General features: G+C 29.9%; 1 protein-coding gene across 7 annotated transcripts in view; it reads right to left on the bottom strand.

Annotated features, from left to right (window-relative positions):
* LOC142329778 (voltage-dependent calcium channel gamma-1 subunit-like) overlaps positions 1-18,296 on the bottom strand; it is a 244,866-nt gene that overhangs the window by 24,794 nt on the left and 201,776 nt on the right. For all 7 annotated transcript variants that reach the window (XM_075374560.1, XM_075374562.1, XM_075374563.1 and 4 more), the window contains one exon: positions 379-456. In XM_075374560.1, the coding sequence (XP_075230675.1) occupies positions 379-456 (78 nt within the window). The remainder of the gene's footprint in view (positions 1-378; positions 457-18,296) is intronic.

Raw genomic sequence — 18,296 nt, 5'->3', positions numbered from 1 at the left:
TGTTGCTGGTATGATAAAAAAAGGTGGTTGATTTAGTTTTGATGGTATGCTGTTACCCTCTGCTTTATTTCTAGACTATGATATAACTAGGTTTTTTGACATCTTCATTGGATATTTGATGAAAATTTATTTTGATTAAAGACTAAATTCTCTGATTTTGTAACAATCTTTGTTTGAATCTTTTTTTTTTGTATATCCCTTCCAGATTTATTGGAAGCTATGTATACAATGTTAATGAGAATATGGATATTTTAAGGAGTTACTGTTGTTTCTTGTTCAAGGTATTTCTAAAAGGCAATTAAAATTTATAAATTCTGCACTACACCTATCTGTTTTGTTTTTTCTTGAGTCAAGAAATTAAACATAATACACACTTACGCAAAATTGTATTATCCAACATAGGATTGCTCTTAATTATAGCATCACTTGGAAACATTTCAAACAATTTACATCTCCCTGAAACAAATAACATATCTTTATTTTAATTTATTTTTGGAAAAGACACAGAATTTAATTTGTATAAGTAGATGATAATTATTATCTTGGTATATTGTATCTTGATTATAATTTTATTATTTATAATGAACATTGCTTTAGGAATTTTAAACTGAAAAATCTGATCAAATTTCTTCTCTGATCTGAGCATTTCTCCAAATATTTACTTTGTAATTATTAAATTTTTTTAAAGTAATATGAACAGTTTTCTATTACAGTTTAAAATATATGTCCAAATCATACTCATATAATTCTCAATAAGGCAAGTTGTAAAAGAAAAGGTGGAAAAAAGTTGGAAAGGAAAACTGTACTAGTTTTTATGGGTAGAATTCAGTTAAAATAAAAAAAAAATCTTTTATATAACTATGAAATTTGTTATAAAAATATATTTATAACATACATGTTGATTCTGCAATGTTCAAACAATTATAAAAGATTTGATAGAGTAAGCTGTAAAAACTAGCACTTGACAATGAATGAAAATAACATTTTTAATCACTCACCTAGGCTCTAATTTATTGAAATCTGATGGTAAAAATATTTTGTAATAACAAAAAATTCTTCCTGTGTGTTTTATTCTGCGAAGTAGAATGTTTTTAAGAGATTAAGCTTGATCATTGGAAGCAGTGCCTATATTTCCTATGTTTGGATGTACAATTTAAAATACAATTAAATGAATTGATAAGTTAAACAACTTTCTGTCACTTGAAAATATGCTTCCATAAGATTCTTTTAAGGAATATCTGATGATGCATGTTAAGAGATGGAAACTTATTCAGTATGTGGTCATATACTGTATTTTTTCTTTCTTATTTATGTTGTGTTCATTCATTCAGTATGTTGTTTCTGTCATACAACTTTGTTTATTTGTAAATCGTATATTGCTAAATCATGTTGAGTTTGTGACTTTTACATGTTATGGTAAATATTTTTATATAGACAGGTTATGTGTCCTGTTTCTATGAGTTGGGAAGGTTGGAAAATTCTGATGTTGAGTAGTGTGTGCATGTAATCTATGCACCTCTAGCTGAATGTGAAATTTGGTTTATTCAATTTTTTTTTTATTTAGCACAATACCTACAATTTAATTTTGATACAATTTTTTTCACTTTTCCGACTATAACTCTACTACTGATGAAGTAGCATAATATAAAGGGAATGAATAGCCAAATTTTTTACATCAAGGTTTTTGGTAAATGTTAATTTTTCAAGACTACCAAAAAGAAAACACAAAAAAATTGTAGAAATTTCTGTAACATGTATTTACATGGGTGTGTTGGCTTGTGATTTGATTAATATTTCCAGATTGGCTCGACAAAATTCTTCTAAAGACTCAAAAAAATTCTACTTGTGGGACATTGATGGCTAAATTGTGAAAAAATTAAAAAGAGGGAGGGGTAGTTTTTGACATTAATTTTGTATAGTGGTTGTAGAAAACCGAGCTTTGTTAAGATGAAAATACTTAATAAATTACTTAAAGTTCTAAAGTTTTAAGTTGATCAAATTTAGGGCTGGGGATATTCAATATTATTTCTATTTGCCAAATATTTTGAAAACTCATTGACTACAAATTTGAAATTTGCGTCAAATATTTGTGTATTATATCCCAACTATGGCCTAATTTCTGATCCCATAGAACAAGGAGTATCACAGTTCCTGTATTTTTTTAACTGGTAAGCTATAATTTTCTGTTAGCCTTGTTGAATATCATTACACCACATCAATTCTGATTTGGTAGTAAATAATTACTCCATTAAATAATCAACTTTTAAGCACCAGAAAACAACACTGTTGAATGGAACCCATGCTTAAAATAACAATTTTTATAATTAATATTCAAGATTGAAGAGCTTGCATTCATTTTAGGTCGACTTACTTCTTCTGGTAATGATGTAAACTTAAGGTGCTCTGATTGATAATCATTATAGGCTGTTTAATAATAATTGATTATTTTATTAAAATTATGTTGTATTGAAAGAAATTATTTCATGTTATTGTTTCTAAGTACACAATACTTTAGAGAATAGTAGAAAAGTTAAAATGTAACATAAACTGTCACAATGTTTGTATCAGTTTGTTTAAACAGTTCCATTTATAATGTTTGTATCCATCAATCAAGTCAACTGTTTCTAAATAGTTTTTCTTATTTTTTATTTAAAATTCAAACATTTTAATTTATAGTTACTCAGCTCCATTCTTAGATTTTATTTATTTTGTACTGCTTGTTCATTCTTTTGTTGCTTGTATCTTTAAATTATGGCCAAAAATAATTTTAAGATGTAATAAAAGTTATATTTCTAACATACATAAACTAGCTTATAAGTCAATATCAATGCAACTTATTCAGGCATATACTCTCATATTTAAAAAAAAGAAGAGAAATGTGACGTTAAAAAAAATTATGAAAAAATGAAATATAAAATTACTAGTAGTTAATTTTAGACTATATATGTTTGAATAAAAAATATAATTTATTTTAGAATCAAAAAGTATATTGTAATAAGTTGATGCTATTTTAAATAAGCTTTCTTTGGTTTTTGTTTAATATAAAACTAAGATTCCTCAGTTTTATGAATTCATAAAGTTGTATTAGATTGCTGTTGTAATAATTTAAGTTTTAATTGAAAACTGTTAATATAATTTATTGTGACAGATAATGAAATTTAAATAACAAAGAACTTGAAAAAGATTCATATTAACACAAAAATTAAATTTAACAGCATCTAATCTGAAATAGAATACATTTTATATAAAATTTATGTGTACTTATTCTCCATTATTTTCTTCTTTAGTATGTAACATTAAATGCTATGATCAAAATAGTCTGTAAATACCAGCAACATTTGATCTGAAAGGGCTCACCCATATAGAAATTGAATCCAACATTATTAAACTTTGAAATTTGGAAGAGTGAATCAAATAATGATTATAACGATTAATTAATTTATGTTCATATTTAATGATTTACCAGTATTAAAAATGATATTATTAAATTAATGATCATGATTACTTTATTATATAAATATATTTTTTTTAATTTAAATGATATTAGGTGTATTTTTTTTAAATTCAATGATTTAATTAATTAAAAATTTTCTGGCCATTGGCATTATCCTTTTTTCTCACCTTTCAATTTCCAGGATACTGTTTGTGGTCTTAGACTCTAAGTTTGAAAATCTAGAGTGTCTTGTATGTTACAGAACTATTATGTATATGAGTTATGTACAACAATCCTCAGGCCTTCATAGTATTAATGTTTTTATTAACATATATATATATATATATATATATATATATATATATATTTATTTATTTATTTATTAATAATGATTTATGAGGTTTGTCTCAAAAGTAAGTGTACTGATTTTCCTACAAACAGGTAATGTAAAACATTCTTCATGTAGCCTGGGTCTACATGTATAATTGTTTTAACTGGATTGGTTCAGTCAGTCGCGTATTACTGCTGTTCGTGTGTAGTCATGTTTCATAACCTCATCGTGGTTGCGATGGAGGAAACATTGAACAACACTATACTATCAATTTTTATGTGAAACTCAACAAGTCTGCTACAGAAATATTTGATTCTTTAACCAAAACTTATAGAGACGCCACTCTATCGAAAACTATGGTTTTTAAGTGGTACATAGCTTTCAAAGAGGGCGGAGAAAATATTGAAAACTACCCTCACTCTGGAAGATCAACCTTGCCAACAAACAATGAAAATATGGAAGTGATGTGAGCTGTGCATTATACACAAAGAATTTGCACCTTTAGGACAGATAGTTTGTAGTGTCTTTAACAAAGATGTCTTGAAAAGACTTTGAAAATGGGTCCAGCGAGTCTAAACAGACATTGCACATGATTCTAATTTTGCACAAGCACATAAGAAACTGAAAATAAACAGATGTTACCATTTTTTAATTTAAAATTAATTTCTAAAGATTATAAAAACACTTTTGATATTTACAGAAAAGGAATGTACACGGATTTACACATAAATATAAAAGCACACGTACACGCGCACGCACACACATAAAACTTCTTATTCTATTTCATCTACCAATCTTAATTTCAAATTCATAGTCTCATTTAGTCACCTCTGATGATCTGACCATATAAACCATGCATTTAAATTTTCAACATGTTTCTTGCAGTTAGTTTTCTTCCATTTTAATTTGATGTTCCTTGCATCAAATACAATATATAAAGAATACTACATTCATAAACATTCAAATAAATTTTTCAAAGTAAAAATACATACATTGTAATAGAATGGCTAGAATATTGAACAAAACTAAATTTGTTTTAAATATTTTATTACATGATTACTAATGTTAATTATGAAACTAAAAGAAATTAAAATTCATATCTCTGTGATAGCTGCAAGTTAATAAATTTTCATTGTAATGGCTCATAGCTTTCAAAAGACATGATTTGGCAATTTGGTTTAATTTTTTAATAAAATGTTTAGTGTGATAAGACATATAAATAACAAAAATATCATTTATGGAACTCAATCAAGTTCTTAAACAACTGAACAATGAGCAACCCCCTCACCAGGCCAATGAGATGAGGATGATATGTATGGCATGTAAATGAAGTGTAGTTTTGTATAGACTCAAGTCAATCACTCTTGAGACATGTGGTTAATTGAACCCCATCCATCAAAGTACACTGGTATCCACTGTCTAATATTCAAATCCGTATAAAAGTGACCAAATGTAAACTAGAATTTGAACTTCAAAACCTTCAACTTTGAAAATCAACTGTTAAACAATTGATTTGTGACAATAAGTTTACTAGTGGATCAGGTCAGTGGACAAATTATTATTTTAACTTTCATTTCTAAATAAACCGATGAAGATATTATAACTAAGAATCCAGACAGGGAATTATCTACTTTTGTCACATCATTTTGCTTATAAAATTCATTTAATTGAAAAGTGTTGTTTCATATATAACTTATATCTTATCATTATCTTATATCTTATACACTCCTCTACTTTACATGAACCAAGAACCTGGGTGATTAACCAGCTTTCAAAACCAACACTGTTTTCTTGCAGTATTTATTTTTCAATATAATCCCCATTTACACTGATAAACTTTTCTCAACGTGTGACAAGTTTTTGCATTCTTTCACAGAAAAATTCTGGTGGTCTTTCTCAGATCCAAGTGACCACAGCTTCCTTCACCTCATCGTCGGTGGTGTAATGATTACTTTTGAGATCCCTCTTGAGATGAGGGAAGAAGTAGAAGTAGCACAGAGTCAAATCCGCCGAGTATGGCGGATGGGAATAGGCTCAAATTTCAGCTTGCGGAGAGTCATCAGAGAGTTCGTGCATTACTCATTGTGCATAGATTTTACAGTAACCCAATTGCTCGATAATATGGCCTACTCGTTCTTTAGATATGCCTAACTGAATAGCGATGCATTGCTGGGTAACTCGCCAGTCACTTTGAAGGATTTGAAGTGCGTCGCCACACTTTAAATTGCCCACCTTCTTTCGATGTTTCTCGTCAGTCATAGACTGGTTGTCTGCTGCAAGGTGCATCCTCAATTGTCACTTTACCAGCTTCACTTTTGCTAAATTTCAACGCCCACCTATTCACAGTAGTACTCCTATCAACAGTTTCACTACTGTAAACTGCTTTTAAATGATGAAAAATATTCGATTCACATTTTCTGCCTTTAAAAATTTGATCACTGCACGCTGTTTTAACCATGTTGACATATTGGCTGTGCTTGACTCCATTTTAATTACTACTGAAAACAAACTGGTGAATGGATTTCAAGAGATTATCACAGGTTTGTAGAGGGGAATTTTAGTTATCATGTGCTGCTACACCCAACTCGATAGTACCTTTAGTCTCCGTGTAGCATACTAGTGTGCAAAATTTATCAGCTGAGCCTTGTATATTATATTTAAAACCACATATATTATATATCAACATCATTTATTTTCCTGTGCTATGTTAATTGACAATGTCCAACACAATAAGTTACAATGCAAAAGAGATGCCTCTTGGTTTGGAAATTTATAGCAGAAAAATGAATTTTATTAAAAAGTTGCAGCTGAGTTCAATGGCTTATTGCAGAAACCGTTGATAACATATAGAAAAAAAATACAAAAGTTTTTTAAATGTAGCAAAACAATTTTACTTTTGGATAACTGAGAACCAGCAAAAGGGAAAGCTTGGACAAGAATTCCATATTGGTTTCCACATAGGAGCAAGATAAAAAAAGTTTTTTAAAAAATCTCAATCTTAATGTTATTATGGCTATAGGAAATTAGCCTCTGTTCTAAGAAACACTAAATGTAAAGCTAATCCTACTGAAATAATGACATTTATAAATTGATTTGTAAAGACAATATATTTTATTTAGGATTTTAAGGAGATACTAAAAGAAATGCTGAAAATACAATAAAGGAGTGCTTGACCATTCACAAGATTATCAAAATTGACAATATTTCTACCATTACCTGAAATTGATAACATGTTTATTAAAAGCTTAAGTTTAAAAAAATATTTAACAATGATGCAGATACTTCAAAATTAGTACTACACGAAGCAGTATCTAATAGTTTTCTAGAATTTTCATTAAAAATATTTTTATGAAAATTTTTCATCATATGAACATTAAACACTTATCCTCTCCCTTAATTTCTTATTCACTGGAGAGGGTTGTTTAATTGATTTAAAGGTCAAGCTGTCTATATCTTAATTAGATAACTTTATGACTGCATATTAGACAGGGTTGGATATATCAATCCTATATATGTGCATTAGGTTGTGGTGAGCAGTACGAGTTAGAAGTTTCAATGGTTTAGATTGCTTTTAAATTAACTTTAAGTTTTCAAATGGGATTGCCTAAAGTGATAATTATTTCTATTATTTATTTTTATTCATATTCTTTAAAACAATAGAAGTTCTCTTCTTGTTTTTTTAAGTATCTTAATTTGATAATTAATATTTATTATTTATTTATTTAATTTTAAACAGTTAAATTTAACTGTGAGAGAAACATAGCTTATTTATTTATCTTGTTTTAAAATTAATGTATGCAAAATACTAACATTTCTACTTTATTTTAAGTAGATATGCAAACAAAAGAGGTGGTATAAAGGTCTGATATTAGAAGAACTAAATATAAATTTAATGTAATTGTAAAGTTTCTGTAGTGAAAGATTGATCGATAGGAGAGGTTTGTAAGTTCTATCTCGATTGTATTTACTTAGTTTGTTGAACATAACAACAAAATTAAGTTCATGATCAAAAAGTATTTTTAAAGTGTATTTTAAATTTTAAACATTTTAAGGTTTTGTTTGATTATGTCAACTAAATGTGTCTTTCAACATCTTTAAATTAACTAGGATTTTAAGGAACAGTACAGACAATAGTTATTTTATTAAATTTAATTAAATTGCTCTTTTCTTATTTTTTTAATTTGTCTATTTATATAACACCTAGCATATGCATGTATTTAATTGTTTTGAATTTAAACAAAAAATTAAAATGTTGATAAATCAAACAGTGACTGTTTAAGTTAAGTGCTTGAAATTGATTTTGGTCACATTATACATCAGTTATACTCTGGAGACTGATCTATACTTTTAAATATTTGTTTATGTTGTACATAATATTAAAATAACACATCCTGTAAATGTTTTCTATTTCTTTCTGTTTCGATCTTGATATGAAGATAGTACTACAGTTAAAAATCAGTGTTAACAGAAAAAATTTTACTTTCTAACACTCCAAAATTTAAAAAAAAAATTGATTTTCTTGTTTATATCTGTCAGTTATGAACAACTGCTGTTAAGTCATTTTAGCAGTACTATCTTTGTATAGAAAGGTTTCTGTTGAATTAACCATGATTGGTTTATTAAGTCAAAACCAAAATTTAACATAGCAGAATACTTTGGTCTACAAGAAATATCACAGATATGTTTATGTTGCCATTTTTTTCAGAACTTCTTTTCTACCAACTGATGGAAAAGTTAAAAAGTTCCACTAATTTAAAAAAAAAGATAAATTAAACAATTTTTTTTCCACTGATTAATAATCATATTAACTGTTAGCTTGCGCATGGGAATATGGAAATTTTGTAGTAAACTATTTCTGCATTCGTCAGACTGGATGGGATTTCATGTGGTCTGGATGAATGAATATGAAAATTTAATACAACCTATTGAAATAAAAATAAGAACAAAGTGTTGAATACAAAAAAAAAAATTTGAGAATTGTTTGTTACTTTTTAATGATAAATTCAAGCTAAACTTAACAGTAAGAGTATAGAAAGTAGGCCTGAAAAATAGAGAATAGGTCTTCAATTCAGTCACTGCCTCACTTATATTTCTTCATAGAAGTGATGGATGACTTTAATGTGGTACTGTGGCTTTAATAAGTTATATTTACATATAAATACATGAATCTACTGTGCTTAATTTGCTGATAAGTAAACATGAAAAAACTTAATCTTCCAATATAAAAAATAATGGTTAATGTGTTCAGTGGAGTATGCAGAATTTTGTTAAGAGGGGATCATTATTAAAATTGTTTACAACTGATATCAGTATTTTAAATTTTGTGTATTATTTTATTATTGTATGATGTTATGATATATTTATTTTACTATGTTCAAATATAACACATTCATAAATACTCTAATAAAATCTTCTATAACGTATTTTTTTCACAGCCTAAGGCTACAATTTTTCAAAAAACTTTTAACATTTATTTCATTTTGTATAATAAAAATGCTTGTGCCAGTGCCACATGTCATTATTAGGCAATTTGGTAAAGCCATTTAAACTGAAATTGCAGATTTCTCTTTCCTTTTTTTGGAAAAACCCTGGATTTGGCTCCCAGATATTGTCCAAGACAGCCTGATTTTCTTTTTTCATTAGACAAGTATTTTCCTATGTAAACACCAATCATAAGCGTCTGGTTCACTGGAACTTGATGTTGAAGCTTCTGGAACCAGAACAACACACTTTTCACATCTAAATGATTCAGTGGGCACATCAACATTATTGAGTGATGTCGATGTACGTTTAATACCAACCGAGTTTTCACAGGAGGGTGTGAAACTAGTTTCAGGAAGAATTCTTGCGATAGCATCGTCACATTGTGGCAGCAAAGAAATATTTGACAATGTGAAATTTTCACTAACGTTACAAGAATCACTACCGGCAAGCGACTTTTTGATAAAAAATTGTAAAATTGAACTTTGAAGATTGCTTAATACATATTAAAGAACATGTAATGATAATGTGAAGTGTCTATTTAAAAATATGAACTGCGAAATGCATAAAACGTTAAACAAACATTCCACAACAAAATCTGAACTCAGACTAACAAATGAATACCGCTCGACAATGTACAATATTTCATATGTGCACATATTTCATATGTGCAGAGCTATCTGACAATATTTTTCACAAGTAAGTTTATATGGTGTTGGCCTTATTTTATTACAAGGTTGGAATTATTTTCGTACCTTGTTAATAAGCGGCACGGCTTTGATGGTTTTTCCTGCTCTTTTTCAGTAGACGAGGAGCGGTATATGCTTTGACACCCACCGTGCCAGTGAGAGCACTGCCGCCTTCTCAGAATGCTGAATGCTTGTCGGCTATGCAGATGACGTTGTGGTACTGGTGGAAGATAGGGAAGTGGACTGTCTTGAAATTAAGGCAAATCAGGCCTTACAACTATTAGACGAATGGTTAGATAACAACCAACTTCAAGTAGCCCCAGCTAAGTCAAAATGCATTTTGCTCTCTGGTAGGAGAAGGGTCAGAGGAATAAATATAGAAATAAGGGGGGAAATTATTCGTGAAGTCAGTAACGTCAAATACTTGGGCGTATTCATAGATAAGAGTCTAAAGTACGGTTATCACATAGATATGATTTGTCAAAAGGTTGCCCCTACAATTAAGGCTCTAAGAGGTCTATTTAATAAACACTGTGCACCGAAATTGGTGGTCAGAAGGTTGATCACAACGGCAATGATGTCATCTATCTTATACGCGGCACCAGTCTGGGGCACTGCAATGAATGCACAACGCAAACTTAGAAGCGTGCACAGAGTAGCACTAATACGAGTTGTCTCAGGATATAGAACAATTTCTTATGATGCGTTATGTGTCTTAGCTGAAACACCTCCCATTGAATTACAGATAAAAGGCCGAAGCATGAGGGCGGCAGGTGTGCCAAGAGCCGAGGTAGAAGACACAGTCGTTAGCAACTGGCAAACCGCATGGTCATCCGCTCAAACAGGAGAGTGGACAAGGAGATTTATTCCCAATCTGAAAGACTGGTTGGGTAGGGAGAAAGGCGGATTAAATTTTCACACCACTCAGTTGATGACAGAACATGGGTCGTTCGGGAAATACCTTAATAGAATCGGGAAAAGGCAGACGTCAAGGTGTTCGTACTGTCAGGAAGAAGACGACACGGAACATAACGTGTTTAACTGCTATAGGTGGGAGGGATATGAAATAAGGCATATTAACCTGACACCTGACACCTGACAACCTGGTTAGCTGGCTAATGCAATCCAATAACAACTGGGATTGGTTTTCCAATTTTGCGAGCACCGTCTTCAAATCTAAAGAGGAAGAGGAGAGGCATCACAGACAATAGGCGCGAAGATAGGGCAGGGAGGACAGTCCCACCCCGGAGGGCCCGTATGCTTAGGTATGTGGGTTCCAGTGATGGGGTTGGAACTCCTGGGGTTACTTGAAAGGGATAAAGAAAAGACTGAGTCCCAGCCGGCGGTGTCGGTTCCTGGGGGTGCTTCGGTGCTTGCTGGGGCTGGCGCCGCCGGTTTGAGGCAGGCATAAAAGAGTAAAGACTGAGACCCGGTTCTCTGCGTGTAGGGGGGGGGACGGCATAGCCGCCCCTTCCCTTACGTGCGGAGGATTAGAGGCGGGCAGCAATAAGAAAAGATCCGGAACCGGGGGGGCTGATCTGCCGTGCCGGACGTACAGCCGGTGGGTGGGGAGGCCCCCTTAGAGTCACAAGGACACATCCCTGGGCCGTGTATACTTGAGTGGATGTCTGGCCCAGGGATGTAGGAAAAAAAAACAAAAAACAATAGGTCAGTATAAAACTAATGTTTCTTTAAGCATCTTAATAAAATTTTAAGTTTGTCACTTTATTAAATGTATATTACTTCTAAAATTATACATTAAAATTCTAAATTAAAAAAATTCTAAATTAAAATTCTAAAATGTACATTACTTCACATCTAAAATATAATATTACTGCAGTAATATTATTTGAATGAACTCATGCATGAGTTCATTCAAAAGCTTAAATGAGTTTTTAGGGTACAAAAGCTGATCAGATATTTTGGTATGTTCATGAATATGAGTCATGTAGACCAACAATTAGACCAAATAAATTTGATACTTAAAAAAAGTTGTTTATTAAAAAAAAAAAATACCAATATTCACTGGATCAAATCAGAAAATTATTGTTGGTTAACATAACGTTATAGTTTATCCTACAATTAAAGTTATGCTTCTGTTATCATTTCTAGTTAAATATGTATTTTTTAAATCTTCCTAAATTACTTAAAATTAAATTGTTTTCTTTTATAAATCTTACTACTAATTTTATTTATTTATTTATTATCTTGACTTATTTGTTTTACTATTATTTCATATTTTTACTTTCACATCTATTGCTAATGCAGAGTTATACCTATAGAAGGGTAAGTATTGTAATTGGTCCAATTTGGGCATATGCAGTTTTCAGCAGATCTTGATGCTTTGACACCTAAGGAACCCAAAAAACAAGAAAACCATATGGAAATTTTCCAGATGTTCATAAGTACGCATGCGTGTGTGTAAGCCGTGCATCAGATTTTCCTGACATGTGTCAGGAAAATCCTACAACTGTGTTGTCAGCTTTTTTACTATAAACTCTAAATTCTTATATGTTTTCAATTATTAATTCTTTATTTAAGGTTTTGTTCAAGGTTTTCCAATTGTTTCTTTTTGATCCTTCCAAGTAAATGTTAGAGTACTTGTATAAAAAAATTATTAACCTATTTATGTATTTTTTAAATAGTACATATAATTACAAATAAATGTTAAAATTTGTTTTTACATAAAAAACTGAAAAAAAACAACATAAATATATTAGTCAAATTTTTTTTTACGATTATTTCTATTAACTAGATAATTATCTTTTTAACTGGCCATGGTTAATATGGTAAACTGCACATTCTTCTTAAAACTGGATTCTCTGTATCACCTTGAATCTCTTAGGTAGTAACATTCCAATAGTTGAAGAGTGTGAATAAAGGTAAAATGCCAATAACCAAAATCGCAAAATTAAAGATGCTGGGAGCAGTTTCAGTGCATATAGATGGTATTTATTTGTAGCTAATGATCATATATTAGCCAATGCTAATTAAAATGCAATGTTTATTTATTAATCAATGAAGATATTAATCCATATTACAGATATAATTTATGATGAATGAATTTTTGGAATTAGTGAAAGAATGTCAGGCCTGTCTGTCTTCTAATCCCAGGATTTGAATCCTATCTGTATGAAGAAAAGAAACTTTTTTGAAAAAAAAAGTTAAATAACTGGAAAATATTATTGTAATTAAATAAATAAGATCTAAATTTATTATTACTAGATTAATGCTTTATCAAAAAGGGTATTAATTTTTTATTTAATAGAAATTACATTAAGGTGTTATAAACAGTGTAGAAGTTTTTATTATAAGGTGGTGAGATGTAGATTTGGGTGTTTGGGCAATATTCGTGAGTTATAAGTTGTTGCAGCTGTATTAAATAATGGCTTAATGCCAGTTTCTCCTTTTCTATTGTCAGTATCTTCATTTTGTTGTCGTCTCTTCATGCTGTTGTCTTATATTATTTGTTCTATAAGATAGTACTTGTTTATTTGTTTTCTTTTTCTTCCTCATTATAATGTTACTAATTTAAAATAAGCTTTTTTTCAATACGTAATTTATTATTTTTCATGTGCAATCATCTTGTTTCTGTTTTGATGTAACTTGTGTTTAATTTTTATTCACTAAAAATTAATCTTTCTTTCTTTTTTTTTGGTTTAGTGACTTTTTTTTACACTATCTCAAAACTGGCTGTAAGTTCAATAACATTTTTATAATTGGTATTGTTCCATTTTGTATCTTTTCTTAACTTATTTTAATTCTCTTTTTAACTTATTAAATCTTATATAAAAGAAGTCTAAGTAATTAGAGATATTAGTAATTAAAAAAAAAAAAGTGGTATTCAGTTCTTTTTATATGTAATTCTTTATTTTAATATACATTGAAGCCTTACTTTTAACTAAATGCAATAATTTTAATAATTCTTTTTTTATTTTATAGATGAAGTTTTTCCTGGTGGCATTAAAAATATTAATTTAAAGTTTAAAAAATATTTTGTCTTTGTGTTCTGTATGAATGGATTTGTATAAACTTAGTGTAAAAATACATATTACCATATTTCAATAATTTTTCTTCATTTTTTTACTTATTAAAACACATATCCATATCTTAAATAAAAACATGTTTTTTTAAAAATTGATTTCAAAACTGTACTAAAAAGTAAAAAGATATTTCCAATTCTATTTTAAATTTTGATGTTTTTAAGTCAGTAGCAAATTAAGGGTTGGTTAGTAATAGTTTTTTTTTGTTGATAATTTTATTAATTGCTTCAAACAGTGAACATTAAAAGGATGAAAAACATATTTAAAAAAAAATATTATTCCATCCTATCACAGGTAGGTAAAACTTACCCATATGAAAATTTGTGTTTTTTGTGTTGGCGAACCTGATTTTTGGGTGGGCAAAAAGCCCCCATGTAAATTTGTGCCTGGTCCTAGTGCTGAGGTGTTTACTTCCTGTCAACTTTCTTCGAAAGCCAGGTAAGCCATCTTTGTAAACACACCTGGAAAAATTACTCATATGTGACACAGAGCCCAGGAGATAGAAGGTAAATTTTTACCTACACGTGCCCCACAGTCCTGTAACCTTTGACTTACCCTTCTTTGCTGGTTCTGTTGCAATAATATTTAAATCAAGAGTTTGTTTCTATGACTATCACTTCATTATTAACATACATATTAGTTGTTTTTCTAAGTCTTTTCTCTTTTCTTTTCTAATATTAGATGGATCTAGTTCTTCTAAAAATATAAGGAAGAATATTTACTGCATGAGTTATCCCAAATTTGGAGAGATAGTGAGAAAGCTTTTAATGACGGTAGAAGATGAAAAAGAGAATGAGACTGAAGTTAATGATTGTGTAAGTTTAATTTTTATCTAGATACACTTATTTTTGAATAGCATTTTTTATTTTCCCCCACTTTTTTTGCACAAAAATAACTAAAACTTTTTTTTTTAATTTTTTTATTTTAGATGGCTGAGAGTCAACCAGAAACACCTATTCCTGATCCACTAACTTCTGATGACAGTGAAGAAGATCCAAATTATTCATCCCCTCTGTCCAAATTAGAAAATGAAGATTTAAGTGAAGACTACGAGCATTATGAAGAGGAGGCTGCAGCTCAGGAACATAATGCAGTGACCTTCCCAAGATGAAATCACATGGTTCAATGCGTCGTGTTTTTATGTTGGAGTACACAGTAAGGAGTGGTGTGCTGAAGAACCATCCAGGAGGTATAGGCCACCTGCTCAGAACATCATAAATCTTTGCTTGGTGCCAGGACTTACTAACAAGTAAGTCCTGTTAAAGAAGTTCTGGAAGATTTGCTTACAGAGCTAAAAGTTTGGGATCAATTTTTTTCTCTAAAAAATTATGGAAGAAATTTTGAAGAATAAAACCTCCATTTCACATTCATCAGAGCACGTTTGGGAGAAAAACATTTGAGATACCACAAGGACTTATCCCACTCAGAACTGAATGATTTTATGGGCATGCTGGTGCATTCGTCCATCATTAGGTCAAACTGTGAAAATAGCAAATCACTTTTCAGTAAAGATGTGATCTGCTCAGTTATGTCTGTTAATCGATTCACAGCTATAAAAGAGGCATTATGGTTTGATAATTTTTACACATGAACAACTCGAAAGGCTATGGATCTAGCTGCCCCAATATCTAATATTATTTCCATTCTGATAGGAAACTGTCAAAAAATGTACATTCCTAGTGAACATTGTACAGTTGATGAAATGATTTTACCATTTTGAGGAAAAAGACTTTTCACTGTCTATATGCCAAATAAGCCAGTGAAGTACAGCATCAAAGTAGTGAATGTAGCGGATGCAAAAACGTCCTACTTATACAACTCCTACATTTAAAAGGGGAGATGCTCAGATGGTGAAACTTGTCTCCTGAAGAGAAAACTCTCATGGTGCTTACTTCAAGCTTCAAAACCAGTCTACGGCACAAATAGAAACATAACTGCCAACAATTATTTCAGCTCCATTCAAGCTGTTCAAGGGCAAGCTTGAACAAGGGCTGAGAAAGTGAGGATTCACCTATGTTGACACCCTCAAAAAAACAAAAGAGATATACCCCCTCCCGAATTTCAGGATACAGCAGCCTTTGAATGATATGCTTTATGGTTTTTCTCATGGCAAGACACTTTTTTCTCGGAAAGTGAAGAGCAACTGAGTTGTCCTCCTTGTAATAAGTATGCACAGTAGCAGTGAAATTGATGAAGAAACAGGCAAACCAGAGATTATAGCCTTCTACAATAGAACAAAAGGAGGATACTTTGGATTTTCATGCAGTGTGTACTTCCTACAAAGAAAAGACATTCGCTGGCCATTGTGTGTACTGAATGGCATGATAGCCATAACTATGGTTAACTCTTTCATAGTACATCAGTGGTTTGTAGCCAATGATGTGCAAACAAGAAATATTTTCATAAAAAAACTACCCATGCAGATGATGCTTTCATTCCTCTTTGAGTGGCTCCAAAACCCAAAAATCTCTAATGGAGTTTGATTGAAAAATCTATTGCACTTGAGTGTACAGTAAAGAGGAACAGAAGATAGGGAAATTGCTGGTATTCATCTACAATCGCCAGTAATAAACTGGAAAAAAAAAATGTTCTTTATGTTCATATACAAAACACAGGAAAACTAACAGCATGTGCATACAGTCTAAACAGCCTGTGTGTATGGAATTCTCCAGAAAATTATGCATCGATTGTGTAAAAGATTTGTAGTTCTGAAACTTCAAAACTTCATAATTTGTATTACATAAAGAAATAATCAGAAAATGTCTTATAAAGTGGTTCTATTTTATTGAAGACAATATGTTATTTAGTTGTAAATACTGTTCTATATGAAATTAGAAAGTTCTTTTTTTATTCATTTATGTCTATTTTGAAATCTGATATGTAGTTCTAAGTATATGTGTTTCTAATTTTATTAAATGTAATTTGAACATACAATAGATTTTATTTTGAGCTATTTTAAAGGCTGTTAGAGTGTAATATACCAGAGATATTGTGCAAAATATATGTTTCATATTACTTTATTTTTATTTATGTGCAATACACAATGATAAAGACCTTTCCTAACAGTTTTAAATGAATATCTATATGTAACAACCACTTTACTAGAAAAGAAATTCAAAAACATGCATGTAAAAACGAGCATTTTTACTTACATGTGACCTAGGACCAAAAGTTTAACCTGTGACAGAACGGATTAATTAATTTTTAAACTTTTTAATTAACTTTTGGTCACATTTTTGTTTATAATGCTTTTTTTAATAAATTAATTTACATTCCAGGTTTCAAAAACTAAATGATGAAAGTAGTCATTAGTGTTACTGTAAATTGCACACACATACTAAAAAATAATCAGCTGTTCCAATTTTAATATTTTTAAACAGATTGCACGAAAAATCTTTTATTTGGCTAGTAAAAAAAAATTATAATGAGAAAGTACAAAATGATTGAAGCTATCTGTAAAATTAAATTCATTGATGACCTATTTCTCCATTAGTTCTTCCTTCTGTAGCTAAAAGATTATACTTGTTTCTTTTATTCTGATAATTTTGTTGACAGTCAACAATTACAACCAAAACTACTTTTTTTTTATTTTTAAGGTAATTGCCAAGATTCTTTTGAAAGACTAGGTGTTCTTTGCTATTTTCTTAATTTTATGTTTGTAATAATACTTCAAACAAGTGCAATATAAATTAAAAAAAACTCTTCTTGGCATTATTTACTGTAAAAAAGTTTTACCATGACAGCAACTAATATTAATCAGCTAAATATTTTTTTCAGTGTTATTAAACAGCTGTGGAACTGCTTTAATCACTTTTAAATATGCTGTGGTTATTTGTTAAAAATATATTCATAATTTATTTTATTAAAATGGGTCTATTGATATACATCTATTTAAAAATATTTTAAAAGTATAAAAATGCATGAAATGAGTAACTTATCTTCTACTTATCATTAGTTATTTATTTATATTTGTAAACTGATTTTCAAATTTTGACATTTTTTGGGCAGCTGTTCCAAGCATTTTATAACTGCTTTATTTGTTTTATTTGGAAATATTTATGCACATTTTTTATGAAATAAAAAATTGGATGTAAATTTATTAATATAAATTTGAATATCTGGTGGATCTTTCAATAATATCTGTTTAACTTTTGTGTTTATTCTACAAGGGTTATTATTTTTCAAGGTCTGATCGGTTACGAAATTAAAACCACAGTGAAAATTAAAAATTTTTTATTTGTAACAAGTACTTACATAGTTACGCTATTTCTGGACATAATCGCCACTCCAATTTAGACATTTGTCGTAGCATGGTACCA

This window comes from Lycorma delicatula, chromosome 9, assembly GCF_047948215.1.
Source record: "Lycorma delicatula isolate Av1 chromosome 9, ASM4794821v1, whole genome shotgun sequence".
Taxonomy (NCBI): domain Eukaryota; kingdom Metazoa; phylum Arthropoda; class Insecta; order Hemiptera; family Fulgoridae; genus Lycorma; species Lycorma delicatula.
The sequence above is the reverse complement of the archived record's forward strand: the minus strand, read 5'-3'. Positions and strand labels throughout refer to the sequence as shown.